At 38.8% G+C, this 20,790-nt stretch overlaps 1 protein-coding gene across 4 annotated transcripts in view; it reads left to right on the forward strand.

The window, feature by feature from the left end:
• cabp4 (calcium binding protein 4) overlaps positions 1-20,790 on the forward strand; it is a 32,935-nt gene that overhangs the window by 323 nt on the left and 11,822 nt on the right. For 2 of the 4 annotated variants that reach the window (XM_041984111.1, XM_041984107.1), the window contains exons 2-6: positions 7,853-7,913; positions 8,321-8,422; positions 8,788-8,926; positions 18,535-18,565; positions 18,943-19,086. In XM_041984111.1, coding sequence (XP_041840045.1) covers positions 7,858-7,913; positions 8,321-8,422; positions 8,788-8,926; positions 18,535-18,565; positions 18,943-19,086 — 472 coding nt within the window. In that variant the 5' untranslated portion in view covers positions 7,853-7,857. Of the gene's footprint in view, positions 1-205; positions 379-1,191; positions 1,199-7,852; positions 7,914-8,320; positions 8,423-8,787; positions 8,927-18,534; positions 18,566-18,942; positions 19,087-20,790 lie in introns of those variants that run through there. The other 2 variants (XM_041984108.1, XM_041984110.1) reach the window with 2 other exon arrangements.

Below are 20,790 nucleotides of genomic sequence, written 5' to 3' on the forward strand. Positions count from 1 at the left end.
AAGTTGCTTTGAAATTAATGCTTGTGTAAAATTACAGCATGTTTTTAATTAAAATGACAAGACTAAACTATTTTGCTGCTTTTTAAATTATTATTTTAAAGTGGGTGACATTTACATTTGAATCATGTGTCATGTAGTAAGTTTGTCCAGTGAAGTGAGACAAAGTTCACTGCAGGGCAAACCAGAATGCCGAGGGGAAGAACAACAAAGTTTCTAGCTCTGCAGCTCTCTGATCTTCAAAGGACCAGTGTTCTGTCCTTACGTAACATTTATTTGCTTAGGGCTTGATAAAGGTTTGGGCATTTCATATATTTATTTAACTTAATGGACAAACCTCACTAAACTCAGTGAGGAAATGGGAAGATTGACTGTATAAAGGTGAGATTCTTTCTCATAGCTGCAAGTGGAAACTTTCCAAAGTGTCATTTTAAACTTAAAAAAATCAATGTACTGTCATTATAAAGGCAAAATTTGTCATTCCAGACATCAGTGTGTGGACATATTACTTTACAGGAAAGTGATATATGTATGTACCATTATATGTTTTACTGTTGCCTTTGGCCCAGGTTGTCATTGTAAATGAGAGCTGGTTCTCAATTAACTTTCCTGGTTAAAAAAAAAAAAAAAAATCAAAGGGGAACTAAAAATTAAAATGAACTGTTGTGCATTCAGAGGCAATTCATTTGTAAAATGGCTTGTATAAAAGCCAGACATCACAGACATGTAGAATGGGGACATGTAAATCTAACTGTGACTGCCTCTGTGTCCGTCCCGTCCCTCTAGCAATCCCATTCAGTCCTGTCGACATGTTCTGGTAACTTGTTATTATTCTGCACATGCTTCTGCAAGTAAGCAAAATGTACAACAACACTTTGCTTCTCATATTCATTTACATATAAAGAAAAGCCTTAACCTGCTTGGTCATTCACACTGTGCAGATCTAAATCTGCAGTCATTCACACAATTTGAAAATACAGATAAAATGCAAGCTTTTCTGGATGAATGAAAATGGTACATGCGCTCCAAGAACACATTGTTGTCCTTGCTGTTCTTGATGAGCCAGTTGCATCTCTAATCCAGACATATTTAGCTGGATAATCACCTTTCATCATATAATCCTCCAGTTAGGTAAGAGGACTTCATGCACATACATTTCATTTGCATCTGTCATCCAGGACAAACAAAAAGAGCCATCCCAGTAAGTAGAATAAACAATATTCTTTCCTTTCTTCCTTCCTTTAATGTGGCTGTAGATGGAAAAACCTGAGGAGAAGAAAAAAATCCTTTTGCTGCTCAATGATTTATTGTGAGGTGTTAACTTTTTGTTTTGCTCTACACTGTTTAATAATTCAACTTGCATTAACAACACTTCATTTGTAATAAGCGAGCCTTGGACAGGGCATGTTTGAGGCAGCCCACTCACAGTCTAATGAGACTGACAGGCATTTCCCCTTGGCTTTATAATATTTGATTATCTGGATCTTGACTGTGTTTTGCTGTATGAACAGATGGCCAGCCCTTTGCTTGCATTTGTTATGGTTCAATATTTGGGGCCCTGTTGTGTGCTGAATTGCACTCACATCAACAGTCACCATCAAGCCTCCAGAAACTGAAGGAAGAAAAGGTTGTAATTTGACAAGATTTGTACAAAACAGATTTTTTTTTTTAATCTGGAGACAGAAAAGATATCTGTGAATGGAAAAATAAAGATCTTCTGGCCTGGTGCTTGGTATCTAAAATGAGACTGAAGGTGACAGCCTCATTTCACAGCAGTGACATGAAATCAGTACTGGTGGGAAGTAGGAGGGACTTCAGGTGGAGGCAGTGGTGCAGCGGTGTTAAAAAAGTGAAGATAATATGGAGTGCTAGACCTGATTGCATTACCATCATTGTTTTGTTGCTGGACAGCAGAGGCATGATGCAGCTTACTGATATTATGTGGCAAAATTATATAAAAAAATGTGTCAAAAACAACAATGAACATGACTCACTTGTAATATTATGCATTTATCCTTGTGCAAAGCCAAATACGACTCTCACAACAATCACCTCTGGTTGTGTTTTGATTCAGATTTACTCCTAGATGCAAATATTTTTTATCTCATCAAAAAACAAAAGAAGGGATTGTGGTGAATCATCATTTTATTTAGTGGCTGTGAATGTGCTGTATGTGGGTCAGGTTTGTATAATATATACCATGAATCTCAGAGCCCTCCACTCCAGTGGTTGTTAGAATTCCTATTTAGTATTTAACCCCTAAAGCTCCAGGCAGCACCACTCAGATCCTATTGCACATAACAAGTGCAGCCTGCCCTCCATCTTCAGCTGTGTTTGCTTTTGCCCAGTCCACCTGGCTCTCCATTTCATTACCTCAATTAGCATGATTAGGATCTAAAATTGCTTGTGTCGGCTCAGTGATTGACAGCAATTGGCCACTTAGGGAGGAAAGCTGAAGACACACTGAGTGCTGCTCAGTGGCTTGTGTAGTGAAACGCGCATGTGTATCTACCCACTGTGCTAGTGGGTGTCTCTGTTTTCCCTGAAGGGAGCTGTGCTCATTGAAGATGAGAACTATTCTTCAGGCAGACAATCGCTGCAGAAAACTCTAATATCTTTACCCACATGTGCAACATGACTGCTTTGGGGGAGTGGCTCAGACTGAAGAAGAAGTGTGCTTGTGTGTGCTTCCACATATGAGGGAAAGGTTTTGTAAATATAATGTACTTTTAACATTTTATGCATTGTTGGATATATTTTCTTCTGCGTGTGTCCATGTGCAGTCTTACTTCTATTTTCATTGAAGATAGTATGAACCTAAGACATTTTACATTTTCTTTAGTCAGTTTCGTTTTATTTGTTACAAAGCATCCGTTTTTTCATTTCAGACCTGCAACACATTCTTTAACAGGTTAGAAAATCCGCAGTTTAGGCATAGTAATGAATGAAAGAATGAATTACAGTATAAATATAGATGCTATTACCAAGAGGTGACGCCAACAGGTGATTGTAATAATAATATGAAACAAAAGCAGCATTTATAATAGCCAGAGTCTTTGAGGGGCAAAGCTTTGAAAACAATCTTAAGTTAGTCGACAAATATGTGCATGAAATATAAAGACTTAAGGGCATTTATATATTTCTTCTCCAGTGCTCCAGTATTATTTAACAATTTAAAGGTCCCATATTATGCAAAATTCACTTTTTAATGGTTTTGGAACAGTCATACTGGTCCCCCCGCATGTGTAGGAGACATAAGTGTGAAACTCTTTCAGGCGCTCTCTCTCCCCCCTGCTCCACCTCTAGGGAAGTAAGCGCTGAAATGAGCTTGTTTGAAAGCGTGTACGTTATGACGTCATAAGGGACAATAACCACTCCCCACAGAGCGATGGACCCGTCTACCGGCTCTCAAAGCCCGCCCTCTAAAAATCACCTAGCGCCCAGTGTTTTTCCCTCTTCGGCAACCCTCGTTAGCGGACATGGCTAAGCGACAGAAGCACTGTTCTGTTTGTGGCTGCATAAATGAACACGAAAACGTTTTTTTACTTCCATCCACTGAACCCACGAGGACTGAGTGGATTAATTTTATTTTTGGAGGAAATGTACCCGGAAAACTTCCAAAGGTTTTGCATGTCTGTGGCCAGCATTTCAAAGAGGACTGTTTCCACAACATGGGGGCATGGAAAGCAGGCTTCGCCAACCGTTTGAAGCTGAAGCCAGGTTCAATACCAACTGTCCGTGACACAGCTGGAGAGGTAAGAGCTGGCAGTTATTTTATCGTTTCGGCCTTATTAGTCTGATAGCTTGAAAATATATTAACCTGTCAATCACCTCATGACGGGCGATGCGATGGGCGGAGCCAACAGCTGAGCTGCTCCACCAGGGTTCCGCCCACCATAAACGGCACATTTCTGAAGCTGCTAAAAAGAGGGAGGTGAAGAGAAGCCGCTGCACTCAAACTGAGGGTCGATTTGTTCATACCATGGCGGAAATATTTCATTTAGATATTAATGAATGGTCTCAGATTGGGAATAAAGTGTATAATATGGGACCTTTAAGGATGGAATTTTAGTGAGTAAGAAGCACATGTCTAAGGCCCTGATTTATCAATGATTGTTGAAACTTTGAACCTGCAATTTACAGCTGATTGCACCATTATTTGACCAAAGAAAAGCACATCTTTTATATTATTTTTTATAAAAGATTTGCCTTTTATTAACTTTTTTACGTGGCATGGCTGTAGTTTATGCTGCGCAGATGAGGCACAGGTGATGCACAGCACCAGGCAGGATGAGAAAGTGTGCTAAGGAAGAGATTTTCCACTTTTTAGAAATTTCATTAGCTATTTGTCCTCAGCAAGCTCATTCACAGCTGACATGGAAAAATGCAACACTGGTGCACTGAGTGAAACTTTGTGGAAAGCAGTTGACAGCTTACAGGTAGAATTTGAAGTCTTATGATGCTCGAAGAGGAGTTCATTTATCAGGGTTGACCAAATTACCTGAACGATTAATCAGGTTCATATTTAAACGTTAATGTAACAGGAGACAAGCTGTGACTGAATCGCTTGTGAACTACAGGCGTCTGATTATAAGCAGGTTAGTTTGTTTGTGAATGTGATGTGTCATGGTCTATGGGTTTTGTTCTGATAGTGAGTCCTGGTTGTTTCCTTTGTAAATTTATTCTACCAACGTGTCTGGGTCAGTTTCTGTACGCATTTCCACATTTAAAACAGCATATTTAAATATGTGGCTTCTTTCCAAAACACAACCTGCTGCATGTCCATTTTTTCCTTTATTTTTGTGTTGCATTTTCTTTGTTATAATTCAAGGAAGGCATCGCCCCACTGTGACATCATGTTACTACATAGCTGACACATCTATTTGCTGTACCAAACCGTCCTGTCATGGGCCAAATCGCTTGGTGGAAACAAGACTCCTGGTTTAGTTTGTATTTTAGTTAGCTTTAACTTCCTGCTTTATTGGGTAGTTTGTAATAAGCAGTAAAATATAGAAACTTCAAGTTAAATTTATCTAAACACAGAGGCATTTAGGATGAACCATTGCACAATGGAAATATATATTGTGATTAGACCATCAGTATACAGCTATACAGCCTTTGTGGATGGGGGAGTAGACATGAGGCTGTTAACAGCATCTGATAAGTCAACCTCTGTGATAGCGCTGGGTTGCATCATTGCCCTTGGAAAAAAATAATTTACATCTCTGTGATGACAGCAATAATGCGGAAGAATATGGTCTGTTGAGACATTAGAGGCGACATCTTTTCCCACAGAGAATGTGAAAAGACATATTTGCAAGAAGAATGGGGAAATTAAAATTCTAAATAACATAATTTAAAAAAATAGCAAAAGCTTTTTCATGTGCTGTATGTCTGAAATACAAAATGTATTCTACATTCACAAATGAAATGAAGCTGAAGAAGAAAAATATGAACTAGCTTGAGTTTAGATTGTCTGCCATTAAATACATGTTGCAAACTTTTTTTATTTGAGGCCATGCATCATAAATTAATCGACACACATAAAAAAAAAGCAGTGTAATAAACATAACAAGTTTTTATCTGTGGACATGAACATTCTTCCACTCCACCCCCATAAAGCTTAATATGCTCCAAGCGTGTTGTAATCAGTATGTATCACATACACACTGATTGTGTGAGAGCGTGACAGACAGGCAATCGCTACTCAGTCATGGCACATTTCGCTCGGCCCAATGGGAGTTGGGAATGGAGCTTATTGGACAGATACGCATTAAATGGTCAACAACCATTTAGATGACTGGTTGGTCTTTGTATCTCCTCACATTACAGCCTCCTTAGTCTATGTGGACCCAAGGGGCAACTGTTGGATCAGATTTGGGGTCTTTGCACCATGTTTGTGGCATTTGAAATGGTGGTGTAAGGCCTTGTGTTTATAGCACATCAGTACCAAGTACGGCTATTCATCATCAGGCACTGATGCTCACAAACGCAGAGGTCCATGACAGAACATTAATCTGCGTCTCAAAGAGACAGCTAGAACTCTCTCCTCCTCCTCCTGCACCTCCTCCTTCTTATAAGCCCTGCGTATGATTATCATTCACTCCTCTCCATCCTCCTCTAAGCCACATGCCTTTGTTTCCATTTTTCATCTACATTTGTTTTATTAATATCAGCTTTCTTGACCCTTTAAACCTATGTTGTCCTTTGTGTGTTGTTTTTCTATCAGTATTTGCATATGAGTCCTTTGATTGACTGCCCACATGTCAGTATTCACCATTTCTCATTCGAGCTGGGATAAGTTCAACCCACACACCTCTGTAATACAACACTTACACACAAACACACCTACACACACACACACACACACAGACACACACACACACATGTGCACATAAACCTATATGTTGCATGTGACTTGGAATCCATTAATCAGTCAATGTGGAAGCATCAAAAGCTGTACTTTACTGAACGTCCTGCTACAAAAACAGGTCAGTTACCACAGCCTCTGATGCTGAAATGTCCAGTTACAACTAAAACGCTGAGGATATGCAAACATTTTTACAGCAGGTACAAAGATTATGGTTCTAGAAGCCATCTTACCTCTCATGACAGCTGTACAGGGGTGATTTCATATATAATAAACTTTTTTAGATGATATCAAGACGTAATTTCATTCTTCCTTCCACATGCCAAATACTCAACATCAAGACTCCAAAATGGTAGTCCAGAAGTGAAAAGGTGATACCACAAAAGCTGCTCCACCTCTATATAGCTTCTGACAGGATATTATATAATCATGTCAGATGTTGGTAAAAAGGAAGATAGTTAAATTTGTATTCATATATATATATACCACTTATTTAAGCTTTGTTACCCTCTGGCCAACCCACACAAGGAAAAGTTAAATCCTTCATGAGACAGCTAGTGTACTCATAAATCTCACTGAGTGACCATGAATGTTGTTGAAATTTAACCTCCAGGTTCTATAAGCAACTTTGTGCACAAGGAAACATTAAATCCTGGACCCATTTCTTAAAATGCACTGTAATTGTAAAAATCCAGGAAAGTAAAATACAAAGAAACCAAGAAAAATTCTAATTGAGATCCCATCAACCTTCTAAATTTGCATTGAGGCAACTACTAAAGTTACAGTATATTTCCTTAAACAATATTAAAGTTCTTGATCTGTAAACTCCAAAAAAATGACTATTATTTTATAAACATAAATTAAATGGAATGAAATATATATTTTATATTTAAATTCTGGCACATAGATAAGTTAAACAGTTAAAACAGATAGTAAAACAATGAAAGTTTCATTTAGAGACCATTCTAAAAGTAGAATGAAAATAAATATATATACAAAGATCAGACTGATCAAGAGAGCACTTTGTATGTTCTTTGGGTAACTCAACCTGGGTACCTCAAAACAGTCTGGTCCATATTAAAATTCATAAATCTAACAGAACAATTATAAATACAGTCGTCATGAAAGAACAGGGTACTTTTATAGACCATAACTGTTTTGTATGTTCATTTGAGCTGTAGATGTTTAACATTTTAACGTGAGAGTGGTGATTTATTGGCTTTAGATGCCACAAGTGGCCATTTGTGGAACTGTAGTTCCACGAATGGCCAGACACGTTCACATTGGCTTGACTTTACAGTTGACAAGGTTGGGTGTTATAGGAGCATTAAGGAGGCAGTGAATTCAACACCTGTTCTTAATGTGATTAAAAAAAAAAAAAAAAGTTTATTTGTGGAGTTTTAATGCTATTAAACAATATATGTCTTTGTGAGTATTTTATGTCCAGCTAGAAAATCTGTTGCTTCTCTTTTTTATGTTTTTCAGCCAGGATGTCTGTGAAAAGTGCAAAAGGAGGACCAGAAAGTAGACCTTCATCTGCCTGCAGGTCAGTGAAGATGAACAACAGGAAGCACATTTTTAAAGACAAAACTCAGCAAATGCATCTTAGAATCTTAAATTTCTTTAAACTATAAATTTGGCTATGCAAAACTGCAGAGCTCCAAATATTAGTTTGTTCTCACACAGTAGTTCACACAGTGAAAGATGTACTTTGGTGGTTTAGAGTAGAGATCTACTGTTTACCAATATGTTTGGGGAGTCTCTGAGAAGTTAAAGTAATTGTCTGGTACTTATCAGCAGTCAGTCTTAATAACCTGAACAGGATCCTTATTTCAACCCTCCAATTTCCTGCCTGTTGATTTTTATTTTTGTTTTAAAGAAATTGAAAAATATTTATAACTATGACACTAAATCTAGCTCACTTTAAATTGATCAAGGCTCCTTTTTTCCCAGCGTGTCACCACGAGGAGGGAGAGCTGCAGCAGCTGGAAAATCGCCCGCTATGGGGAAATTCAAAAACAAGGCCCTTCAGCTTAGCCTCTCCAAGAAATTCTGGTTATTATCATTCTCTGTTTCTAATCAGCATTGATTAAGACGAAGGGAGTGAATTATGTAGGGTTGTGCACCCAATTAGCGGTATCAAATGATTCATAAGGTGGAAGACAAGCCTTCAGAATTGTCCCTCTCAAAAACACTGCCTTTCTTTCTTTAGTGAGCGACTGTGTAACCAGCGAAGTCAGCTGACAGTACTAAGGCTGAGTAGTCATTCCCAGCAAGAGCAAGGCTATAAATGCATTTTTAAGAGAATCACCTAAAAGGCATTTGAGTGTGTTTGTTAAACAAAGCTGGGAGGAGAAATTGCAGGCTTGGTTTTGATGATGACAGCTCTAAACAATGGCATGCAAATACACGCTTCACAGCTCAAAATCACAGCCCTCCACAGCCAAAGGGAATGGCCCTGATGGAGAGGATGGTAGTCGGAAGAGTAAAAGAAGCCTCAGCAACAGCTCAACGGTGGCCGCTGCCTACATCGCCTACCTTAATAAGCTTTTTGGACAGGTTAGTTCAGCAACACAATGCTGCCCATCCACACATGCATGCTGTCACTGCTTCAGTGCACAGAGGATTAATAAAATAGAGGATGTCACAAGCATACACTGTTTTATCAGATCTGTGCATGTCAACATCATGTGCAATGTCAAATATGTTGTTCAGCACATGCAATAAAAATACACGTTTATACTCACTGATGTGAAGACAGACTGGCTCAAAGTTGATTGGTCTGGACTGCAATCATTTAATTGGTTTAATAGATTTTTCAGGGTATAAAATTTTTATTGCTTTATTTAAAAAAAAAAAATAGCTAACACGCTGTCATCTGAGATCAGAAACTTCAGGATTTCAACTATGTACCAGTCATCAACAATATTTATGTATTTCTGAACACATCCTAATGAAAAATGCTGTGTCCAAATTTAGTGCTGCCATTTTTCAGTAATTAGTCACAAGGCTTTGATTACCCATCACAGTAAGCAAAGAGTTCTTATAAATGCTAGCAAGTATCCGTGCCGCCACTCAGACTCTGCAGCATGCATCCTATGTAATGATCTCCACAGGTATAAGGTTTGATTTTTATTTTGTGGCTTGAAGCACACATCTAAAATTCTCAAGAAATGCTTAACAGAAAGCAATGACAACACAGCTGACCCTCTTCCCACCCAGAGTCTGTGAAAACAACAATAAACCCTTCCAACTGTCTCAGTGGAGGAATGGTTCAAATTTACAGATTTGTACAAACAGCATGGCAGCATGAATTAGTATTTACTTGCTGTGACAATTTAGACTGAGAGAAGACATGTGAGTAATTTCAGACATGGCATTCTTTCTTAAAAGAGAAGCGCAAAGGAAAAATAGAAATAAGAAATAACTCAGCATTAGTGTCTCACCATCTTTTAGGACTTGTTTATGCTATTTACAGCCAAAAGAATTTACACTGAGTCCAAATCTGGCCTGGGGATGAATAATTTATGGGCGTCAGGTTAATAACCTCCATTCTGATAACATAACTCTCATAATAAATATGAAGTGAAAATTAATGCAGGTGAGGCAGCATTTGTAAATTGCAGCCAATAATCCACATGAATAATGATGTACATTAACACACATGCAGCATCATGATTGTGTATTTTTTACTTACTGCATATATATCACACTTCTGTTTATTTAGCTGAATGATTTTCACAAACAACAGCCCTGGCTAGCCGTGTTGGGACCCTGCCTGTAGGCTGCTGAGTAAATCATCATCTGCTTTTGTCCTCAGGGGCATCAGCATTAACCAAACCTTAGCAGCAGCATTGTTATATAATGAATACTGTGGATCAGTTCCACAGGGCGTGATCTCGCAACACATTCAGCCCTTATAAACCCTGTTAAATGTGTTTGCATATTTCTGCAAATCTCATATTACTATTATTTAACTGGTTGCACATAAGCTGATTGGAAAAACAGAAACAAAATTTAAAAAGTCTGGATGACCCTTATCATTTAAACTGCACAGTACAGATATGATGAGATGTAAATAAATGCTCCCGGCTAGAAAATATAAAAAAGAAGACAAAGCCTTATAAATTGCTGTATCTATAAAGAAGGGACAGGAAGGCCATGGCAAATACTACACATGCACTTTTAATGATGCCACATTAAATCAGAAATAATTTAAAACGTCATTATCTTATTAAGCAACCTTGAAAAAATAGCTGTTTTTATGTGACCATGCATATTTCTCATAATGTGATTATGTTACTTCATATTTTTGACAAACAGTACTGTAAAAAAGTCTTTAACCACCCCAGTATATTCCCATATTTTCTTAAATTATTCTTGTACCTGACCATGTTTTGGTTTATTCTGTTATTTTCCATTTTGGCCACATAACAGTGAACACTGATGTCGTTCAAGCATTAAAAAGGGCTGTAGAATTTAAAGTCTGAAGTATTATTTTATGTACATAGGATGTACAATTTAGCAAAGAGCCCATTGTAAATAATATTTTTAGGCTTTGTTAGTAACTGCTGGTTGCAATTTTTGCTCATTTGTATAACTGCTTCCATGAAAAATGCTCAAGAAAACACAATCCGATCCATGGAAACAGGTCTCATGGATTGATGAATGCTCCACAGAGGTCAGACCTCAACAGGAGTGAAACAGTGTGGGATCATCTTGACAGAATAAAACAAAAAGCAGCCAACATCCACTCAAGAGCTGTGAAATGTTCTTCAAGAAGCCTGGAGAAGGTTTGCTCAACCAGGGCTGTGTTGAAAAATTAAAGTGGCCATAACCAACACTGACTTCCAACCTTATTTTAACTGTACCGACTTTGTTAAAGTTTGCATGTGTGTCCAGTTTTCCTGGTAAAATATAAAGAAATGACAAGTCTCTGAAGACTTTTGCACAGTACTGTAAATTGGTACAAAAAGTTCGGAAGACAAAGTCCAGTTTTTAAAATCTGGGCTCTATTTTACTATTGAAACAGAAAGACTAGGTGGGGTAAAGATAAAAAAAAAATCAGTTCAATGTGAATACCATAGTACCCCGATGTACTTAAGAAAGAACCATCAGAGACTAAGCTAAAATTGTTCACAATGACCAGTATAAGACAGCTGACCAACTTCTCCATTAATGTTTACCCCCATCATTTAGACCCTTGAAGATGGGAAAATAAAACCCAGGGCTAAGCCTGCCAGAAATTTCTTTCACAGTAACCTACTGGTACACCTTCCATGGGACTGTTTACTTTTGTCAATTCACTGAAAATAAGCAACAGTTTATTTCACATTCAGCAGTATTTTTGCCTCATGCTTCTCCATCTTTACCAACTCTGCAGTCCAACTCATTCTCACTCTGATTGTGTCACAAATCAAGCCTTTTCCAGAGTAAACACTCCAGAAAGATGGCATCTAATTTTTGCCATGCCTAAAAAATATTAAAAAAAAAAAAAAAAAAAAAAAAACAAGCAGTGCCTTTTCCTTGGGATGAGAAGTGATTAGAGAATGTCCCATTTCCCTCCTTGAAGCCTGAAAACATTTGGAATGAAATGTAATTTTTCACGGAAGGAAACCTTTTTGTGGTTATAAAAAAGAAAGAACAATATTATATTTGTTAGCACTAACAATGTCACACACTTTTTAAAACTGCTTCATATTGATTTTTATCATCATAAAGGAGCATAACATTATTTAAAACAGAACCAGTGAGCTGTACACATGATTATCTAGCATTTTACACATCTTTACTTATTTAATTCAGCTCATTTAGATCTCTAAAGGGCCATTAAAATTTTTTATTTAATTTTTCAGGGACAGATTTTATACAGTATATATATATATGTATATATATATATATATATATATATATATATCTCCATTGTCTCATGCAAGAATATCTCCAGCAATTTGCTGCATACATTAAAGGAATTGAGCTTCCTCAGGAAGTGGAGTCTGCTCATGGAGTTGGTCCAAAAAGGAAATAATTCTATCCAACATGTAAATGAGACTGTGATATTTTCCCTCAATTTCTAAGACTAAAAAAAAAAAAAAAAAAAAAAAAAAAAAAAACCTCTTTTTCAGTAAAATCACTCACAAATTCACATATGATTTACTGTCTGGCCACAAAGCTGACATCCAGTAATGTCAAGCAAAGTATTGGCTGTGTTCAGAACTGATATTATGACCCCAGATTTCTGCAGGGCATCTCAGAATATCTGAGAAAATTACAACTGGAAGCGAGTCAACAGATTATATAAACCTTCTTTTAGTTTCTGTTTTTATGCTAATCAGAATAGCTCTTGTGGATTTTTTCGTTATCCTTAAAAACAAAAAAAAAAGACTCACATCATAATAGTTCCACTCATTAATATAAACCAGTTTAAAATACTTACTGACACTGGCATCGGGGAAATTTTATAACACATCCTCAGAGTTTAACAGAAACAAAAATATCTAACTAAGATAACTAACAAAGCAATAAGCTGCAGCTTATAAGCAGAGTAACAGTGAAATATGGTGGTGAGAATACACCAGCACCATATGGGAGAACAAATATTTAGAATTGGCTCATAGAATCATGAAAACTGTTCTGATGCATAATGGAAGGTTTGCTTTCTCTTTTTTAACATTACTTGTATTATAGATTTATAATAATTAAAAGGGGAAATGTGTTATGGAAAAATATTATGCACATTGTAGATAAAGCAACAACAATAACAATTTATTTATAAATTTTTAGACATTGTACAATTTAAAAAAGTTTAGGGGCTGTTTTTTATTTTATTTTATTTTATTTTATTTTATTTTATTTTATTTTATTTTATTTTATTTTATTTTATATCCATCCATCCATTTACTGCCGCTTATCCGGAGTCGGGTCGTGGGGGCAGCTGCCTAAGCAGGGAAACTCAGACTTCTCTCTCCCCAGCCACATTCACCAGCTCATCTGGAGGGATCCCGAGGCATTCCCAGGCCAGCCGAGAGATGTAGTCCATCTAGCGTGTCCTGGGTCTTCTCCGGGGTCTCTTTCCGGTGGGATGTGCCTGGAACACCTCACCAAGGAGGCGTCCAGGAGGCATCCTAACCAGATGCCCGAGCCACCTCATTTGGCTCCTCTTCATGCATAGGAGCAGTGACTCTACTCTGAGCCCGTCTTGGATCACCGAGCTTCTCTAAGGGAGAGCCCAGACACCCTGCGGAGAAAACTAATTTCGGCCGCTTGTATCCGCAATCTTGTTCTTTCGGTCACTACCCACAGCTTGTGACCATAGGTGAGGGTAGGAACGTAGATCGACCAGTAAATCGAGTGCTTTGCCTTTTGGCTCAGCTCCTTCTTCACCACGAAAGACCGATGCAGAGCCCGCATCACTGCAAATGCGGCATCAATCCACCTGTCGATCTCCCGCTCCATCCTTCCCTCACTAGTGAACAAGACCCCGAGATACATGAACTCCCCAACTTGGGGCAGGACCCTATTGCAGACCCGGAGAGAGCACTCCACCCTTTTCCGGCTGAGGACCACCCCTGAACAGACCTTACCAGGAGGGCTGAGGAGTGTGATCCCCCTGTAGTTGGAGCACACTCTCCGGTCCCCCTTTTTGAAGAGGGGGAGACCACCCCAGTCTGCCAGTCCAGGGGAACTGTCCCTGATGTTCATGCGATGCTGCAGAGACCTGTCAGCCAAGACAGCCCTACAGCATCCAGAGCCTTAAGGAACTCTGGGCGGACCTTATCCACCCCCAGGGCCAAGAGCTTTATAACCACCTCAGTGACCTCAGCCCCAGAGATGGGAGAGCCAGCAGCAGCTACCCCAGACTCTGCTTCCTCATCGGAAGACGTGTTGATAGGATTGAGAAGGCCATCGAAGTATTCCCTCCACTGCCTCACAACGACCCGAGTCGAGGTCAGCAGCGCCCCATCCCCACTGTACACAGTGTTGACGGAGCACTGTTTTCCCCTCCTGTGCTACCAGATGGTGGACCAAAATCTCCTCCGCAGGAGAATCGCCTTCCAGAAGTCATTCTCCATGGCCTCTCCAAACTCCTCCCATGCCCGAGTTTTTGCCTTAGCGACCGCCAAAGCTGCACTCCGCTTAGCCCACAGGTACCCACCAGCTGCCTCTGGAGTCCCACAGGCCAAAAAGGCCTGATAGGACTCCTTCTTCAGCTTGACGGCATCCCTTACTGCCGGTGTCCACCAACGAGTTCGGGGGTTACTGCCACGACAGGCACCGACGACCTTACAGCCACAGCTGCGGCTGGCTGCTTCGACAATAGAGGCATGGAACACAGCCCATTCGGACTCAATGTCCCCCACCTCACCTGGGACATGGTTGAAGCTCTGTCGGAGATGGGAGTTGAAACTCTTTCTAACAGGGGACTCCGCCAGACGTTCCTAGCAGACCCTCACAACAGGCTTGGGTCTGCCAGGCCTGACCGGCATCCTCCCCTAACATCTGAGCCAACTCACCACCAGGCGGTGATCAGTTGACAGCTCTGCCCCCATCTTCACCCGAGTGTCCCGAACATGCAGCCTCAAGTCCGACGATACGACTACAAAGTCGATCATCGAACTGTGTCCTAGAGTGTCCTGGTGCTAAGTGCATATGTGAACACTCTTATGCCTGAACAAGTTGTTCGTTATGGACAATCCATGACGAGCACATACGTCCAGCAACAAAACACCACTCGGATTTAGATGGGGGGGGGGGCTTCCTCCCAATTACCCCCCTTCCATTTCATTTTATTTTATGTTATTTTATTTAATTTTTTAAAGAAGCCCTCAACACAACCAAATGGAGACTTAAGTCTCATACAGTTGAATGAGTGAAAGCAAGGCTTTTCTATAACTGCTTTCATCACAGAATAAGGATTTACTGAGAAAGATAACAGAAAATTTTACACCAATGGGAGTTTTGTGCCCATTAACTTTTAATGATGTTCCATAACTAGATTCCTTAATAACTAATGGGTCTGTTTAATTTTTTAAGCAATTTATGGATACAGAACACAATTTCTCCATGACCTTGGGCTTCTGTAGATGTTTTCACATCCTAGCCTGATGTAAAACCTCTGTGACTGATCTCACTTGTTTCACTGTGACAGTATTTGGTTTGAATTTACTAGTAGCCTGGCGGAGGACACGCTGCTTTGGCTGATGCTGGGACACTGAGGCAGAGAGACCATCTACCCTGCGGCATTTATCATGTCAACACAAGTATTAATAAGCCCTTTAGCAAGGTTCACTGTCAGCTATCATCAGGTCCTACAGAGACAAAAGAGGAAAATGGCGAAGAAGCAACAATTTTATCTAAAAGATAAACAGCATAAAACAGACAGAATGAACTGTGCTCATTAGGTTGGCTTTTAGGTGATGTTTTAGTCTGATGGGTCTATGATTTAGTGTTAGGTATCAGCAAACCTCTCATATGTGTGCATGCGTCATGCTTACAAAGCAGCGGGATGCTAAATTAACCATGTGATGGCAGACAGAGTGGCATTAACTGTTAATGGGCTCATTCTGATGGATGAACTGAGAGTCTGCATGACATGCTGTCTAATCCTTTCTGGATGAAAAATATCCAATTAATGTGTTGACCTTGTTATCTAAATGTTGCCCTTGTATAACTGAAAGATCTTGTGGAGGGTAAACAGCACACTGTGAGCTACATGACAAGAAAAATCATATCAGAGCATAAGGGTTAAATAAATCAGGGGTGCTTATAGGCAGAGAACATTAAAAGGGATATAACTCTTGATGCAACTGCATCTTGGCGTTGCTTTTTAACTGTTTTGGCAATGGTATGCAGTGAATAAGCATTTGAACGCCTGCCATACAGAGCAGCCTCCATATAAAACCAAAGGAGCCTTTCCTTCTCCTTATGCTACTGAGAACATGAGCAGGGTGACCTTGTACAACTTATGTATTAGCTGATGTGAGTGCCAACATTTATTCAGAGGAAATTATTACGCTTCTCTTTGCTGCTCCACTGCTGCCCTGTTTAGGCAGTACAAACATGTGAACACATAAATGTAAAGTTAGCATTCACATTACATTCTCCCTAAATTCAGAGCTATTTCAACTCAAGCTGTCAGAACCTGCATTATTGCATCAATCACATGTTCTAGATCCAGATAGGAATTGGCATCAAAAGTTAAAACTGGTAGGTTTGCCGCACCTCAGGTAAAAATTGTCATGTAAGTCTAATTATTTTAGAGTAATGCTACAAACAGACAAACAAACCAACTACACAATCTTGTTGCTGGAGGGACTGAGCTCTTATACTTTATAACAGTGACAACTTCAGCACACTTAAAAATACATTACAGAACGATATTTTCTTTGATGCATGGCTACTTCAGCATCCACCTGATATCCCACAAGTACTGTGAGCTCTATCCAACCAGTAAAATACAAAGCGAAAGACAGGTAGGCAGGCAGGCAGACAAACCAACACAGCTGAAAACACCTTTGCCTTGGTGGAGGTACAAAAATAAAAAAATAACAAAAAAGAAAAAACTCATAAAAAATGTCAAGTAAAACATCATCACAATGACTTGATGTCTTACTTCAACTTCTAGTAGTCTGTCTTTATCTCTGTTCTTTTAATTGTATAGAACTTTGTTTTTATCTTTTCTTTTTCTTCTTTTTTCTTTATGGCATCAAAGAAAGGAAAAGCCGCCCTGCAGCAAATTTGTGTCTGCAATAATCAGAGCTTGTATAGGTCTTTTTGGCCATCTTGTTCTTTTGAAGTTATGGATGCCCACAGGCTCGTAGTATCTTTGTGCTTAGCAGTATCTCCGTATTACAGGCTGACTTGCTACATACAGACACAACTACATTGGTATGTTTTGTGAGTCCCCTTTGGATGATGTCTGTAAAGAAGAGTTAAACATAGTTAGTGAGCCCCGGAATCAAGAGGGTGTTGAATCATTTTCTCAAATTTATGAATTATAGTCTTAATTTAAGGATTTTAACAAGATGTGATATAATGTTATACCTCATTATAAAGGTGACTAATCAGGCTTTTCAACAATGTATAATATGACACCAAATGGTATCATTTAAGTGGAGGAATAATTAACCACATTTTCCTTTTTTTTGTGCCGAGTTAAGAATGAGCTCGTTGGCTAGCACATTTACATTAGTGTTGATTAAAAAGGCCTTTCCATCCTCTCCATCTCTAAATTATGGAGGTATCTTTGATGATCCTGGCACTGTGGAGGAAAGCATTGTCATCCAGGAGGATGGAGTTAGATCCCTGATTCTGGAAATATGGGCTCATCACTGGCTCCAGTTTCTCAACCTTACAAAATATTCCTCATTGTAAAAGTTAGTAATCAGGTTTTCCAACAGTGTATAATACAGAATCAATTGGTATTATTAAAGTGAGAAATAACTGACCAAACAGAATTTTCCTTATTTTTTTTGTGCAACGTTTTTATCCAAAAATCCCCTTTGGAAATATATTTGACCCTTGATATGTAAAATTAAAAACTAGCTTCAGCTAATATTCTGCATGTTTTAATATAAGCAGTTAGCTGAAGAAGTTGTGATAAAAGCAAAAAATTCATTATAAATTTTTGGTTTTTAATTTGTACTGGTTTCCCTGTCTGTCTGTCTGCAGCCAAATATTACATTTAACCTAAATGTCCACGTCATGTTTGTCTCTCTTTACTGAAAAAAACAACACGAGATGCATTAAAAGTCAGCTGTTCATATGTACATAGCCGGTGTACCTATGTATCTGTGTTTCTTTGAGAAAGAGCAAGGTCTATGAGACTCACGTATATGCTTGTGAGTAGGTGTATGTTTGTGTTCACAGACTGAGATAATACTACACTTCTCTCAGGATATTGTGAATGCAGTGTGTGTGTAAGTGTGTAATATTGTATCATTGTGCAAATTAGGGAGATATGTCGCTGGGTGAAATCCCATTAGAGTTTACTGTCAGCATGCAGCAGCGCTGACATGATATGCATGTTGTTCTAATTTGGTAGTCTAAAACAAATTATCACTGGGTATTTCTCAGGAGAATTCAATGTTAAACACACCCTGATTTCACATGCTGACTGCGATACAGTCTCATAATCATTTCCATTGTGTCTTTTCTTTGCCTTGCAGGAGAGAGAGCTGATGCCAGGGGAGATAGATGGTAAGATGTTGTTGATGTTGTAATTACAAGGCAAGCGTATGATACATCACCAGTCAATACAGAACTTTATCAATTGCATCAATGGCTTCTCCCTTTCAGCTTGCTCCAGTGCATGATTCATGCAAGAGATTGCAGGTTTCTCAGACTGCCTTGAAATGTATTTGCCAATGACGCAGAGAAACAAAATCAATCAAGACACCATAACTTGCTGTTCTTTAGGGCTGACTGTAGGTCTGTTTAGTGGAGTCAACAACTCACAGGGAAGTTTCAAACTTGCAGCTAACTGAATGTTTGAATGTGTTTGACTCTTGGGAAAAATATTTTACTTTCCTGCATGGTTTGTTACAATCGAAGTAATTCGTTTATGTGTTTGGCAGAGTTGCAAGAGGCCTTTAAGGAATTTGACTATGATGCGGATGGCTTCATCCATTACAAAGACATTGCAGACTGCATGAGGACCATGGGCTACATGCCTACAGAGATGGAGCTCATCGAGATCATTCAACAAATCAAGATGAAATGTTAGTATTTATCTTCCAAGCTGTATGTGTGTATTTTATGTGTGCATGGTATTCATCCACCCCTCAGGGGTTAAAGCATGTGTGATTGATTGGTCTTTCTTAAATGAGCAGGTCTGAATGTGAGAGAAATGTCTGTGTGTGTGCTTCATAAGCCATGTGTTTGTGTTATTTTGGATAAAGTCCTTGAAGACCTAATGTTTGCCTTTGGAGTTGGGAGATATCTAAGCTGTAGCATACTGATTAATGGACCTCACACTGCAGGGGCAGAGTGAATAAGAGTTTTATCTTAAAGAAGACATGTTATGCAATTTTTTCACACAATGTCCTGGGGTGTTAATGGGATGTCTGCTTTGGTCAAATACCACAGAGATGCAGAACAACAGCTCTATTTTCTTGTTTGTGACCCACTTGACTCAACTCCACCTGTTCTTTTGAAATTGGTAATATTCAATAAGTTTGAAATACATTATTACTGCTCTCATGGCAAACTGAGCTGAGATTATCACACACCAAACTCAGATGAAAACATTTGACAGGTATTTCCTTCTTAGTTCCACAACAGACACTTGGTAAAGCAAAAGGCAAGAACAAACATTTTGACTACCTCCCTCCAAGGTACAGTATGATTTTAAGCTGGGAGGAGATATAGTAGATGAGCAGGCAGGATAATTCTTCTCAGACCTGGAAGTGGGGTGTACTGTAGATTACTGCTGATCTAAATGGGAGCTCCAGGTCTGACTGTTAAAAACTCAAATTTTGAGTGTCAGTGATTTTTTACACCATAATTTATGCTTCAAGCACAAAAAAATTTTATTTTTAAAAATTATTATGTTCACATTACGTCCCCCTATTTTGACAACTATGTAACAGGTTTCACAGCTGCACCGACTCTTCTTGTGTGTAGATTTATTAACCGTTTACATCGGGGACTAGGTGGGATTATGGTGCAAGATTCATGTGATGGACAAAGCAGTGACGGATAATCTGGCACAGGTTAAAGTCCAAAAAGGTCTTTTTTATTCAACCCAAAAATAATCAAAATGCAACTTATACAAAATAAACAAGAAGTTGGGCCAATAAAAAAGGTCAAATTAGCAAAACTCTACTGAAATACCTGGTAACATAACAAGACAAAACTCACCTAATAAAATGAGACAAATGGGTAAACTTAAATGCCCACAAAAAAGACACGAGGGGTGAAAGACAAAAACTTAACTGAAACTAGTGAAGTAAAATCCAATTCCATCCCCTTGAAACTGGCTTGTGGTATGGTCCAATTTGTCAGCTCCGCCCTGTGAGCACCTGCCGGTTCTTCAGTCAAGGGACTGGAGCTGTTGTCATAACTCAAAAAAACACAAAATTAAGCAACTAATAAGTCATGACAAAACAATATAAACCACAATGTGCTCACTAATTTTAGAATATATGTTGTGTCACTGACTAATTAAACTAATGCAAAACAATTGTTGCTCTGCTAATTAAATCCTATGTTCAGAGAAAAAAAAAGCAGTTAGTTCAGGTTACCACCTTTGTGTGGCTAGATGGAGCAATCACAATTCAAGATGTGTTTATTGTGCCATGGGGGTAATTTTGATTTGCAACCAGCATTAAAACATATTATAAAATAGTGAACGACATCACAAACCAGATATTGAGTGCACTTAAACATTGTAATACAATAGATGACAGAATAAAGATTTTTTT

The sequence above is a fragment of the Melanotaenia boesemani genome, chromosome 4, assembly GCF_017639745.1.
Source record: "Melanotaenia boesemani isolate fMelBoe1 chromosome 4, fMelBoe1.pri, whole genome shotgun sequence".
Classification (NCBI taxonomy): Eukaryota; Metazoa; Chordata; class Actinopteri; order Atheriniformes; family Melanotaeniidae; genus Melanotaenia; species Melanotaenia boesemani.